This window comes from Drosophila simulans, chromosome 2R (genome assembly GCF_016746395.2).
Source record: "Drosophila simulans strain w501 chromosome 2R, Prin_Dsim_3.1, whole genome shotgun sequence".
NCBI lineage: Eukaryota > Metazoa > Arthropoda > Insecta > Diptera > Drosophilidae > Drosophila > Drosophila simulans.
The window spans coordinates 7,948,162-7,962,474 of NC_052521.2; the positions used below are offsets into that span (position 1 = coordinate 7,948,162).

The 14,313-nt window shown below is 42.5% G+C and overlaps 1 protein-coding gene across 3 annotated transcripts in view; it reads left to right on the plus strand.

The window, feature by feature from the left end:
• LOC6733889 (myb-like protein Q) overlaps positions 1–14,136 on the plus strand; it is a 50,822-nt gene extending 36,686 nt beyond the window's left edge. The window contains exons 4-11 of one of the 3 annotated variants that reach the window (XM_044922566.1): positions 7,197–8,156; positions 8,318–8,456; positions 8,547–9,077; positions 9,352–9,546; positions 9,601–9,990; positions 10,663–10,765; positions 10,838–11,021; positions 11,412–14,136. In XM_044922566.1, the coding sequence (XP_044778501.1) occupies positions 7,197–8,156; positions 8,318–8,456; positions 8,547–9,077; positions 9,352–9,546; positions 9,601–9,990; positions 10,663–10,765; positions 10,838–11,021; positions 11,412–11,717 (2,808 nt within the window). In that variant the 3' untranslated portion in view covers positions 11,718–14,136. Of the gene's footprint in view, positions 1–7,196; positions 8,157–8,317; positions 8,457–8,546; positions 9,078–9,351; positions 9,991–10,662; positions 10,766–10,837; positions 11,022–11,411 lie in introns of all 3 variants that reach the window. The other 2 variants (XM_039291877.2, XM_039291879.2) reach the window with 2 other exon arrangements.
• Positions 14,137–14,313: the final 177 nt, after the last annotated feature.

A 14,313-nucleotide genomic window follows, 5' to 3' on the forward strand; every position in this document is an offset into this window, starting at 1 on the left:
AAGCTTGGGGAAACCCCTCGATTCTTCGTCCTATTCGGAATGCTGTGTGTGGGTGGGGGCTTTCTCCTCCCCACATGGCTGCGATTTTCCCGTCTGAGACGACGGCGTCTTATTGTGCCACGTTTTTCTATATTTTCCACTTCCTCGCCCGGTTTTTTTTTCCTTTTCTCATTTTTCGCGTAGACAGGGCTATAAAAATGCTGCTGCTGCGTCTGTTTGTCTGACGCGTACTTGCGTCACACCTTGCCGCCCCAACCCATAGAGGCAGCCCCCCCTCCACCCCCTCCAGTAAACCATCCCCACACACACACATACTTACTTACTGACTCTACTCTCCCACACGTTATTTGCTTTTGTGTCTGCCTTGGCGTCTCTCCTTTTCGCTTTGGTATTTTTATTATTATTATTTTTCGCGTAATTCTCTGTTTTGCTCTGCAGTTTCTTTGGAAAAATTCAACTTTTACTTTTGTTTTTTTTTCGTTTTTTGTTCTCTTTTATTTGCCTCCTTCATCTTTTTCTTCTATGCCCTCGACTGGTTGTGTGTGTGTGTGTGTTAAGTATTTTTATGATTATTTTTTGTTACTCTGCTCCTCTGTTTTGCTCGTGAAATTTAGCATTCACTTTGCCTTTCCCCCTTTTCGTTCTGAGTCTATCAATTTATGTTATTTTTTGTTTATTTTGTTTTTCCCCTCCTTTTCTGCCTTATATTCCTCCATTTCAATATCAAAAGTTAAGCACACACATTGGGCGTGAGTGAGATGGAGTGATGTTGGGGAAATGGGAGCGAAAGAGAGGGCTAGACGTTCATTCATACATTTTCACGCTTTTTATTACGCGAAGCGTATGTGTGCGCTTGTTTGCGTGTGAGTGTGTGTGTGTCTGCAAGAGGGGTTAAACCTAAAATTGCATTTTCCCCCTTTTTCATTCAGTTTGTTCTCACTCGCATTTGTTTTATTTGATTTTTATGGCACTTTTCAAGGTTTGTCTGCTTTTCTTTTTATGATTGAAGGTCGTTTAGTGACTGGTTTTCCCTCTGCTAGCTGAGCTTTTAAAGGTTTTTAAACACTTTTCCGGCTTAATTTCCAATCTTGCCGCAGTTTTTCTCGCTCTTTTAGATTTTTTTGCAGAGCAATCTCAAAAATTGGAAATAGTTTTTATAATTGAAGATCGTTTAGTTACTTAATTTTCTATTTAAGCTTTGCTTTAAAAGTTTTTAAGTCATTATGGATCCACTTTAGATTTTGTTGTTAAAATATACAAAATAAATTAACTAAATTAATTAAACTATTATTATATTACAAACAAAAAATACTTAAATTTGTATACCTATTGGTATTTTTTGGTAATTTTTTGGGTGTTTCTGTATAGCTAATTAAGAATTAAGTCAACGTGTTCGCTAGTGTTGTAAAATGAAAATTAAATGAAATGCGCTTAATTTGAAGTTTTCTTTGTGTCTAATTTTCAATGGGCAATTTCTTTCTGTTACCTCTGTTAATTGGCTACGAAAATGCCTTCCGCACGCGCACACATACCATTAAGAGAAAAGCCAAAGTCGCGTCGCATGCAAAACTCATTAATATGCGTTGCTTATGTTTGCTGTTGTTGTTTGCCGATTTTATAACTTTGGCGTACACCTTACCCAAGTCGGGCAACAAAAACAACACCAACAACAACAGTATAATGGAGCCATAATAAGAGTCGAGCGAAACGTCGAAAAAGTTCAATAAACTTTTGCAGCTAGCGAATATTTGATTTTGTTGCTCTTTTTCTTTATACATACAAATATATATATGTACATATACTTTTTGCCTTCCTTTTCTTTCGAACACCTTTGGATTTGATGGTGTGTGTGTGTGTGTGTGTATCTCAATCAGCAATTTTGCAATTTACTTGCTTACCAATTTGCTTTTATTTGCGCCCATCTTCGGGATTTTCTCTGAATGAAGTTCGTTCTTCACAATTAAAAGAAATGTAAACTGAATTCTAGACGATATTTCATTTTAATGAGCACGAGCTAATTTTCAGCATGCTTTTGCTTTATATTTTAAATTATTACCACTATAATACACACAACAATTTGGAGAATCTTTCCGGTTTAGGTTTTTAGCAATTTCTCAACTACAATTTTCTGCAATGTGCACCCAATTGCCAGCTTATATATACTTATATATATTATACTTTGTATCTATATCTATATGTGTATATATCTATCGCTAACTGGGCAATTAGTCGGCGCTGTTAACGTTGCGATGGTTTCGTTCGACTCCATTTTGCCTTTTCTTATTGATGATCAAGCAAAACTCAGCCATCGGAGCAACTGGTTTGGTTCCGCTTTCGAAAAGTTTCCCCTTCCTTGTCTTCTTCATCAGCAGCTGGAATTCACCCCCCCCACGCGGTTATTCTTGAAAAATATTATTAATTTCTTATTTTTCGCTACCTCATCTGCCATCTGCCTTGGCTAAATACAAAGTTTTACATTTTAAGCAACCTAATTATGCATTTCAACTAATTTGCAAATTTTCTCTTTTCTTTCGTCTCGTTGCAGGTAAATATCATCGAACGTTGTCGAAACTGGCAACTCGAGGCCACGACTCTCAATCAGAAATTCCTCGTTAGTGAGTGCCCACTGTTGACTTGTTTCTATGCTACTAGTAGCTGCTGGGTTCAAAGTAAAATGCCAAAAGGGTAATCAGCGGGGTCGCAAGATCGAAATTGATTTGTGGTTCACTGAATTTATTATGTCTCGTCTTTTTTTGGGTATATAAAATAAGGGTTAATCAGTGGGTTGAGTAATTTATTGGGCAGAAGCGCAAGATTTATTGCTAATTATGTTAATTACAAAAATTAGCTATTTTGTCAAATAAAATGCTGGTGTTGAATTATAATTAGTAAGTTATTTTGCTAATAATTTCCGTTTAAAACTATTTACAAATTGAATTTCTTCTCTATTTTTCATTCCACTTTTAAATAACTAATCCTCATTGCTGTGGCCAACATGGAGTTTTCATTGGAAATGTGTTAAAATGCAAATCAATGGATGTTTCCCTGTGTAGTACCATGGCTTTTCCCCCCCAGAAGTTTTTCCTGCACACCCTCTTACTTATGGGATAATAACGGAGATTTTCATGCGGCACGTCAGTGGCTCATTTGCATGCAATTATTTTGCTGCTCTCTGGTGGAAAAACTTCAGCCCTTGGGTGGGCGGAACTCAGGATATAGACAAATTGTGACATGTACTTCAGTTTCAGCTACAATATCGATGCTTTTTTCCTTGTAATTTCCCATTCATCTTCAATGGGCATTTAATCAAGCTGTGAATTCGACTCCCCAAACTTCAATGACAAATGCATGCAACCATAAGGAAATGTTTGAAAAAAATAATCAAGTCGAAGATAAGGATGATAGGAGCGGCTAGAAAAAAAAAATGGTAAATGAAATGAAATTACTGAACAGCAAAATCGGATGGAAGGATGAGGAGGAGAGGGGGCATTTGGGAGTCGAGGGAAAAAAATGCAAATGGTGAAATTCTAAACCCTTGAATGGGCCCGCCATTGTCTTTGATAGTCCGCGGAAAACCAGGAAAAGCGGTCCACGGGGTGTGGAAATGATGCGGGGTTGGGTATGGTGGGCAGCATCCTGGGTTGCCCATTTGCCAACTGGGCTGTAAGTAAGCGCATTTTCCGACTTTTTTTTTCTAGCCTCGGCTGCTGTTGTTTTTGCTCCTTCTTCCGCTCATTTGTCTCTGCATGAAAATGCCCGCGATTTTCCCCTTCTATGTGTATGTGTAATTTTTTTTTCGGTCGTGCTTTTAATTGTATTTAGTTACATTAGTTATTATCGATTTTTCCTGGGGCTCGGGATTGTTAACTAGAACCGCTGGATGGGACTGTACCCAATGTCGAACGGTAGGAAGGGCTTAAGACGTCCAGATTGCTGATGAATTTGGGGGTGAATGGGAAACCCTTCAAGAAGGTAGCTCTTTTTGCGAGGAAAAATAGTGAAAATGTAAGAAAAATGGGGATAATTATGTAGAAAATAAAAAAAAATGCTAGAAGTAGAAGTATTCAAAGTAGAAGTACCCAAAAAATTATATATATCTTGCAAATATTAATCCATATTTTAAATGCCTGCTTAACTTCTTTGTTCTAAAATTTAGAAAAATTAAGGATAAAACAATTAAAATAAATGAGAAAAAACGAAATTTTCAAGGTTACATTTTGCATAAATTTTATTCTTCTAAATTATTTTAGAATGAGAAGTAAAAAGATGGATTTGTGTATCATCCTAGTAATTAACGTTCTGAGAACGTCTTCTCCTTTGCATTTATGCCATTGATGTGGATCGAACCTTGTTCGTTTATGGTTTAGACAGATTTGGCCTCTTTGATCAATTTTTTTTGCATTTCATTCATTCCCTGCATTTTGTGCGATGCTGGTTCACTAGCCATTTGATGCCACTTTTTTGTTGCTGCTCCACGTGCTGCTTGTTACTCTGCTTGTCAGCCGGTCTCGCTTTTCAATTATGCCTGACTGGTCGTGGTCCTGGTCTTGGTGCTGCTCCTCATCCTCATCCTCGTCCTCGTTCTCGAGCTGAGCTGAGCTGAGATGAAGCGAACCGAGCTGAACTACTAGCCATTGTAGCATTTAAGCTATATATCACTCATACGCAGCATTGGCGCTTTATTTTCATGCACTAATTGCGTTAGAATTTCAATAGAAATGGGAGGGATGTGGCCATCGCCCGCCCTGTTCTGAGCTCCATCTCTTTGATTTGACTTTAGCACATGAAGAGTTTTTAATTGGAATTTGCAGTGGGAGATTATCAAAACCAGGCGAGGGGCAGTGATTTTTCTTTGCTCCTCTTCCTTTGATTTTTCCGCCTCTTTTTTGTTTTTTTTTTTGGGGTAGCAGTTCTTGGATACATACGTATATATACCTGCCCAATGCCAATTTTTTTCTTCAACTTCCTTGCCAAGACTTTGCCACGCAGCCTTTTTTTCAGGGTCTCTCTCTCTGTGTGTGTTTGTGTATTGCTTTACATAAGACCCGGACAGTCCGGAGAAGTCCGTAGTCCGCTGTCCGCTGTCCGTTGTCCGCAGTCCGGAGTCCCAAGTCCGGGTGTGCCCTCACGGCCATTAGAGCGCTCTGTGCTCTGTCGTTGTCGTAATTAAAAACAAGGAAAATTCTGCACGGAGCGAAAAAAATTGTGCCAAGGAGGCGGATTGTGATTGGGTCGCCTTCGGTTTCTCATCGTCGCGCACCTTCCTTTTCCATCCAACCCTTGCCCTGCCCTTGCCGCAATTTATTTAAATTTTCTGAGCCGAACTCTTTGGCTCCTTCTTAATTTCTTCAGCCCTTTTTCCTTTGTACTTGTTGTTTTTAATAAAGTGCGCTGGACACGGAAAAAAAGGTCCAAGAAAGCGCTGTGAAGAAGTTGCGTAAATTTGTTATGTACTTTTTTCTTTTTAAATAAATAAATATGGGTTGGTGGTGGGGGAGGGGGAGGGGTGGTTTTGGGGGGATTGGGGGGGCAGAGTCTTCATGGCGTTGATGAGCAGCGCAACCACAGCCGCCCCCACCCACTCATATATAGCCGAGCAATCATGCATCCTTTCCTCCGACGGTGCACCCCCCATCCTCTTGGCCTGTAGTTCCGTTTCCGGCGCCTGCCATTTGCATCTACAGCAGAAAAAATTCTTTCATTTATTCGAAGGATTCTTCAACCCCTCCGCCCGCCCAGCTCCACAATCCACCATTCTTGGTGATTCTTATTTTTTTTTTCTGCTGTCGAAGAAGAAAAGATTTTTTTCGCTTTTTTAAAACACACAAACTGGACGACGACGATGGTGATGGCGATGGCGGGGAGGAAGCAACCCAACCGGGTGGTGGGCAGCATTTCTTTGCGGCTTGAGCGAACCGAAAGAACGGGTACACAAATTTCAACCTACTCAATTTTTGCCTTAATTTCTTTTCTGTTTCGCAAGGAGACCTCGGGCCACCGGAGCCATACCCATTCCCATTCCCAATCCCATGCCCATGCCCATGTCCATGCTCATACCCATGGCCATCCCATTCCGTCCCAAATCCTTCTCGCAGCTTCATCCTCCTGCCGCCGCTCCATCTTCGCAGAAGGCGGTAATAAGAATTTTTTCTTCGCTGCCGGAGTGTGCGTGAGCCGTAGTGTTTTTTCCGTATTTTTAATTTAAAATGCGAAGCATGGAAAAAAATATATGTATAAAAATGGAAAGAAAGCGGGTGTGGGAGGGCTTTTGCGCACTGCTTAAAAGAAAAACTTCTGAAGTAAATATTTGTCTGTCCAATTGCTGCGGCGACTGCCAACTGCAGCGGATTGGGTTTGGAACAGAAGGGGGTTGGCAGATGAGGGTGGCCAGAGGGTTTTGGGCCATGTGGGCGTTGTCGTTGCCGTTGTCGCTGGAATTGGCGAAGGGCAATGGGCGAGGGGCGATGGGCGCTGGGCGAAAGTGTTGTTGGACGGGTTGGGCAACGGACACTGCTGTGGACACTGGTGACCGACCATGCCAAGACAAGCGACGCCATAATGACTGTCACAGCGCTCCATGGACAAACACGAGGCACCTCCACCTCCGCCTTCAACGCCTCCAAGGCAACAACATCCCAAAATGGAAAAAGGAAAAAAAAAAAACGAATGGAAACAAATTTCCATCACCTAAGCTCTGTTATATGTATTCCCCCGGGCGTCTCGCTGTCGGAATGGGTGCGGCTCTTTGAAACTCTTTCAACTATCCGATGATATAGGCTATTTTTCAATCAAATCACCGCATTCCATATTCAGTGTGTGTAAATTACCAAGGGAAACGCATTCTCGCACTCTTCAAACAGCCTTGGGTGAAAATGCTGAGTTGATGCATACAATTATATCCTTGAAACGGGGCAACTAGCCTTTGTATCCGATATTATATGAGTGCGGGAATCCAAATTTGAATTGGTTACGAAACAACTTTTTCTTGTGCGAACTCGGTTGTAACGTGACTATTTCTGTTTCACATATATTTGGCAATAATCCATTAATCATACGATAGAAAATAGAGTGCATACAGTAGATTGAATATAGTACACATTATATCGCAGTTTGTTTAGAATTGAACCCCTTTTTAAATATTTCCCAAATTTAACCCTGAGTAAGTTACTAATTTGTTGTTCTTTTTTTTTTTACAGGGCCTCTTGCGCACCGCCGAGCAGCTAAAGATCAAGGGACTCTGCGAAACCGCCGAGAACGCGGATGACCTGAACGACGCGGCCACTGCAACGATAACAGTTTCAGAGAACATACAGCAGGCGGTCGTTGGCAATATAGTGAACGCGACCATAGTTCCCGGAGCTCCGTCGCCGTCCTTGGAACAGCAGCAGCAACACCACCAGCAGCAACAGCAGCAGGCGCAGGAGCAGCACCAGCAACAGCAGGTGCATGCCCAGCAGCAACAGCAGCAGCAGCAAATAAACGCTGCCCTGCTCACGCAACACGGAGTGTCCAGCGGAAGTGTTTCTCTTTCCGGGCAATTGCTGAGCTCCTCGGCCAGCGGCAGCAGCGGAAGTTTAGCCGGCGGACAGCAGGCTACACAGACGCCATCCGGTTTGCAGCCGACGCCGCGCAAGTCTCGACTAAAGCGCTCCAAATCGCCGGATTTGTCGTCGGGCGGAGGACCAGGAAGCTCTGGAGGCTCGAGTAGCGGCTCAACGCAGCAGCAACCGCAGCCGGCGCACCACCACCACCCGCAGACCATTCTCATCCAGGGCCAAAATCCGAATTCCATTGTGAGCCTTCAGCAGACGGCCGACGGCAATTACATACCAGTTTCGGGTTCTGGAGACGATTCAGACGCCGAGGACCACGAGCACGAACACAGCCACGGACACGGGCACGGGCACGGAGGACATCCGCACGGACACGGTCACAGCCACGATCACAGTCACGATCACGAGCACGAACATAAGCCGAACAAGATCTGCAAGACCGAGCACTCGGTGGCCTCGCCGGCGTCCAATTCATCCAGCGCCTCGAACAATGCAGCGGGCGTGAGCGGCGTGACATCCACCGGCCAAGCCATCGTCACACAAATTGTAGTAGCGCGCGACGGAAAAGATACAAAAAATATGACTAGTTTAGGCATGGGCATGGTAAGTTGGTTAGCTAGTTTTGGTTTAGTTAGCATTCTCAGCAAATCTCTCAGTTAGCCAGAGATCGATCCCAGATCGGATCTCCCCAGGCCCGAATGAATATTACTTTGCTAACCTGACATTCCTATCTCTCTCTCCACCCGAATCTGGATTGCCTGCAGAACGGCGGCCTGTTGGGCGTGCCCATGGGATTCCTGGACTTCACACCCGAGCCACCAGCACCATCTGCCACCCCAGTCACCGTCACGGAGCACGTCGATCTGTCCTGCAACCCTAGCACGGACACGCGCGATCTATCAAGTGAGTTATCGGTAGTGTTGCCAGCGGATCTACCGTCGAAATCCTTGAAGAGTTCCAAGCTAACATTACTTTCATTCGTTTCCCACGCAGATACCACCGAACCGCTCGATATAGACAATCATCTGGCTCAGCAGATCCATCGGCTCGATCAGTCCCCCATGCACTCGATATCGCACCACCATACAGGCGATGAAAGCAACTCGAATCTGGTGCAGCATATCAAGAGCGAAGTGATCGAGGCCAAGCACCTGGCTGCCCAGCACCATGCACTTAGCCAGGCCCAACAGCAACATGCCCATCACCAGGCCCACCAGCAGCACCAACAGCATCAGCAACAGCAGCATCAACAACAGCAGCAACATCTTCATGCTCAGCAGCTCTTGGCCCAGAGTCAGTTGCAGCAGCAACAGCAACAGCAGCAGCAGCAGCAACACCACCAGCAGCAACAGCAGGCAGCAGCCGCCGCAGCAGCTGGTGTGCATGGCCAGCATGGGGGACACGTGACGCACGCCGACATCGGCGGTGCCACTGTCATGGAGATTGATCCGAGCCAGATTAAACACGAGCCGGGCATGATAATAACGCCAGAGATTGTCAACATGATGTCCTCCGGGCATATGGGTGAGTTGTGCTTCAGAAGATTGGGGTTATCAGCCAGACATTTAAATTAAGCACAAAAAGTGGCTATATATGTAAATAAGAGAGGATTGTAGTGATTAAAAGAAAAGATTAAAACCGAAAAATAGTTGCAGGATTCTCCTGGATTCTCTCTTCCTAAATACATCCGAATAATCGGAACAAATTGGCTATACAAATTTCTACATTAAAACTGGCTTAAATACCAAATCAATTTAAGAAATTAATATTAATTGCCTTCTCTCTTCCTTATACGTAGACATGTATAACTCGGATACGAGTGAGGATTCGATGATGATCGCCAACGGTTCGCCGCACGATCAGAAGGAACCGCACTATACGAATTTGGATCAGCAGCACGGTCTGGGTGGCAGCGTTTGCGGCCCGGGGCCCGGCGGTGCTGGTGGCGGTGGGGGCATGAGTGGTGGGGCTGGCTCTGGCTCTGGCGAGAAAGGTCAGTTTAATGGTCCCAAAGCTTGGACACAAGATGATATGAATTCAGCTTTAGATGCATTAAAGAACCAAAACATGAGCCTGACGAAAGCATCCGCCATTTATGGCATCCCATCGACCACCCTGTGGCAACGTGCTCATCGCATGGGCATCGAAACGCCCAAGAAGGAGGGCGGCACCAAGTCGTGGAACGAGGATGCCCTGCAGAATGCCTTGGAGGCGCTGCGTTCGGGTCAGATATCCGCGAACAAAGCGTCAAAGGCCTTCGGCATCCCCTCCTCGACGCTCTACAAGATTGCTCGGCGCGAAGGCATCCGCCTTGCGGCGCCCTTCAATGCCGCCCCGACCACGTGGACGCCCGAGGATCTGGAGCGTGCCTTGGAGGCGATACGGGCGGGTAACACTTCGGTGCAGAAAGCCAGCGCTGAGTTTGGCATACCCACAGGTGAGTTGTCTGCAAATCCAATAGCAGATCGAATAAAGGTGGCCTTCTGTCATTCGTCGATGAGTCGATTATATTTTTCGCCAAATTTGTTTTATTTAAAATTTCCTAACAAGTGAGGCAGGTATTCTCCTTGTTTTCGTTTGAAAAGGATAAAGAATATTGCTTGAGTATTTATTCAAATGTAACATTAAACATTAAATAAACAAGAAACTGTAATAGGATTATATATTTTTTTTTTTTTTTAATTTTTATTTGTGCTTTATCCCTTATATATATATGTACATTTCATTAAAGCTAATGGTATAATTAGGTATTTACAGTGTTTAGCTAAGGCTTTCATCTGAAATATTTATTAATTATGTCTAGTTGACCTGTTTTTAGTTTTTTGTATAACAATATTTATTATTTATTAAGGAAAACAAGGGAGAAGAAAAACCTTAATTGACATGGATTATATATAAGTATACATATGTCTTATGTTAAATCGATCCTTTTAAAAGTTTGGAACGTCTTGTGCCTTAAAAGCAGTCTGCAAAAATGATTTTTGAGCTTTCCCTTACCTTTTTGCCTTCAAAAAAGTGGACATGACTTTGTTCCATTCCGTTTTTTTCTGATTTGATCTGATTTTGCCGTGACTAATCCCACTCTTCCACTCCATCAACCGCCTCAAAGGAACACTTTACGGACGCTGCAAACGGGAGGGCATTGAGCTGTCGCGTTCGAATCCAACACCCTGGTCCGAGGATGCCATGAACGAGGCCCTGAACTCAGTGCGGTGAGTGTGTGAGCCGAACTGGTGGCGTCAATTAAGTCGCTAATCACCATTTCCGACGTGTATCCCCCACAGCGTTGGCCAAATGTCCATCAACCAGGCGGCCATTCACTATAACCTGCCCTACAGCTCGCTCTACGGCCGCTTCAAGCGCGGCAAATACGATGTGGTGGCCAACACGAGTGGCGTGGCGCTGTTGAACACCTCGGGCAACACCACCGGCAGCATTGAGATTATCGAGCACAGTCAGGAGAATTCGGTACGTAGTCACTGACTGACACAGCTGAAAAGCTAAAAGCAAACGCAAATGCAGCCAACCAACTCTGAACTCCACCTGCAATAGCAAAGAGATAAAAACTACACCTATATTGAGAAATGTTTTGATATCACTATGTTTTTAGTTACCTTAAAAAGGTCTTTTCTATAAACTCCTATTAAATTTGTTAATAAACCGGTTCAAGATCGATTTTGCCGATCTTTGAATATGTTCTATCTCATGTTCACATCTAAGAGATGCTAATCCTATTAACCACTACGCAATCAATTTTTATTATTTGCATCCAAACTCTTATCTACGACTCCCCCACACAAACATTATACACAAATGCCAGCTTTGACTAACCGAGATAATCAATTTATTTATGCAAAGTTGCATATGTTACAGCAACAGTTCCCGTACAGTCCGTCGCCGCATCCGCCAACGCCGCAGCATCACAGCACGCCGCAGCACCACAGCTCGGCGCAGCAGGGTCCGCCGACGCCGCAGCACATGCAGCAGCACGTGGTGCACATGCAACAGCAGCAGCAGCAGCAACAGCAGTCGCCCCACCAGGGCCACCATCCGCAGCATATGCAGCAGGACGTGGTTACATCGAGCAGCCAGGTGGTGCACAGCCAACAGCAGCAGCAGCTTCAGCAGATCTATCAGCACCACGGGACGCCGGAGCGTAGTTGAGAATCACTGCATGCTGCAACATTAATGGGCAGCACCGGCGGTGGAGGAGGCGGTGGGGTTGGTGGAGTAGCAGCCAGTACTAGCGGCGGCACGGCGGCCAGTAGCACGCCCTTTGCCAGCATTTCGGCGCTGGTCAGCGGACCGTCCAGTGCCCCACCACCGCCGGTAACTGCCAGTGGCTCGTCGGCAGTCAGTGGCGGCACCAGCAAGCGCAAGAAAGCCAACAAGCAAAAGCGTTGAGAGCAGGAGGATGATCAGCCACAAAGGGAGTTGGAAACAATTGCGGGAGTGGCCAGGCCCGAGGACATCAAGTTTAGATTTAATTGCAAGCACTGGAAGCGCAAGCTGCGGCAGTTTCATTTGCTATTGTCCAAACAGTAGTCAGTCAGTCAGTTAGGAAGGTACACACATATTTGAATGACCCACAGACAAAAATTCCCAAGGGTAGGATAAAGCAATCACAAAGCCACTTTTCAACTAGATGGACATTAATTACACAACCGAGATGTGTATAAAATGTAAATATATAACGAAATATGCTTTATTTACATTATACGGAACATAGTTATATAGGTTTTAGGTTCGCGAAAGTCCTTTGTTCTAGTTAGATAAGGTGGAGAAAGGAGAAAGATAAGAACATACCTTGAACGTAAGTGAATGATGAATTTTAGATTTGCCTAGACTCGAAAGTTAATGGATTCGTTTTGGGCTCGCAGTTTTAAGAGCACTTTGTTATCAATGGATATAGACACGCGTATTTATTTTGGACTCGCGACCATTCTGAAGACCTTGAATCGGTAGTTGATTGTGGAATTTCGAACTAGATTGTTTCCCCTTCACAGCTTTGTTATAATTTTCGCTTAGTGTGAGACTGAAAGTGCGCCTAAAACTGTTGAAAAACCCATGCCCAATATTATAGTGAAGACGCATACAACACAACCCATACATGAATCAAATGCTTTATAACCATATTGTTTGAACAGATAGAACGAAGTGGGAGAATACCTTAACGTAGAATTAAACCAAATTATCAAGGTTCTAGAACTTAAATCATTAGCTTGTAACGACAACAGATCAGATAAAAGAAAGGAACACGAGTTATTTGAATTTAACTGGAGGAGCCCGGAATCAATGGATATTGATTTGATTTCAACTGAATTAAGAATATAGCCAATAAATAAATGTAGAAATGAAGTAATTGCAAGGAATCAACAAATGGAATGTATTTTTGATAGAACCGGAAACAGAAGCAGCTGAAATATGCGAATCAAACTGCAAATGTTGTTAATACTAAGCTCTAATGTCTAATGTCCTTTGAAGTCGCACTCAAACAAAGATTTAAAACAAGCTTGTAAGAAAAATAAACCAATAAATACACACGTATATATATGGATACAAAACACCTCTAATTGAACTGTAAAATGTCTTAGTGTAGCAGAGAATGAAAGTAGTTATAATATACATTTCTTTAAAAAAACATTATTCGAGCGAGTTTTGGATACCCTACGAATCGGGGGTAGACCTAATTGTTCTTTATGAAAATCCGACAAGAAATTTACCACAAGGGGAAATATATTCAAAATTTTGAATTAGAAATTTAAAAACGAAAAAATTGTAAAATAGCTTCCACTAGCGTATCTACATATTTAGGAGTCGAGGAGGAATGGATACTGTAAACACCCATCTGAAGAAACTTCAAATCTTTTTGGTTTCATCTCAACTATGCGTGCGGTTAGAGCACTTGGATATCTTTGTATATACATTTGAATAGATTTTTTAGTTGTTAGCTGACCTAGGGGAACAGGTATCTGAATATTATAAAAATCAAATGTTGCAAATTAATTTATTTTAGCGTTATAGACCCGTAGAACTGAATGCAATATGCTTACCTTAAACTCAACATAATTTAATTCTATTCCTATTATCTTTAGTTGGATTCATTTTAATGTTTTATAGCAAAACTGTATATCATTGTAAATTAATTAAAGCATACGGAGTAGCATCTACAAGAGTTAGAACAACAATAAAAGAAAATATCATTATAACTTTGTTAAAATTGTCGCAAGAGCAATTAAAAAATGAACCCAGCAACTTGAAGAATCGAAAATGAAGGCGAATCACAGAAACGTAAAAATAATAAAATATTACATTTACAATTTTAAGCTAACTAAATGTGTAAGAGTAACCTTTAACCACACAATATTATAGCACATTTCGGATTATCAAATATGCATATACAGCAAATATCTATTATAAACGGTAAATGTAAACCCAAAAAGAAACACTGAAACAATCTATGTAACAGCCGAAATAGCGAAAACAACCCATGTAATAAACAAACAACATTTAATGTAATATTGGTATAACGTAATTTTTAAAGTGAGGTACTATAAATAAAAATTATTGAATAATTACATAATTCTGCATATATTTTATTTTATCTGAATTGTAGAGTGGGATTAATTGTTCTTTATTTTTATGATAAATAAGTTCTCTAAATTCTGACACATTTTTTTTATTGATAACAATGGTTATTCAAGATGATTATCACACATGTTTGCTCTTATTTTGTTGTAAAGCTAGCACTTATGCTTTT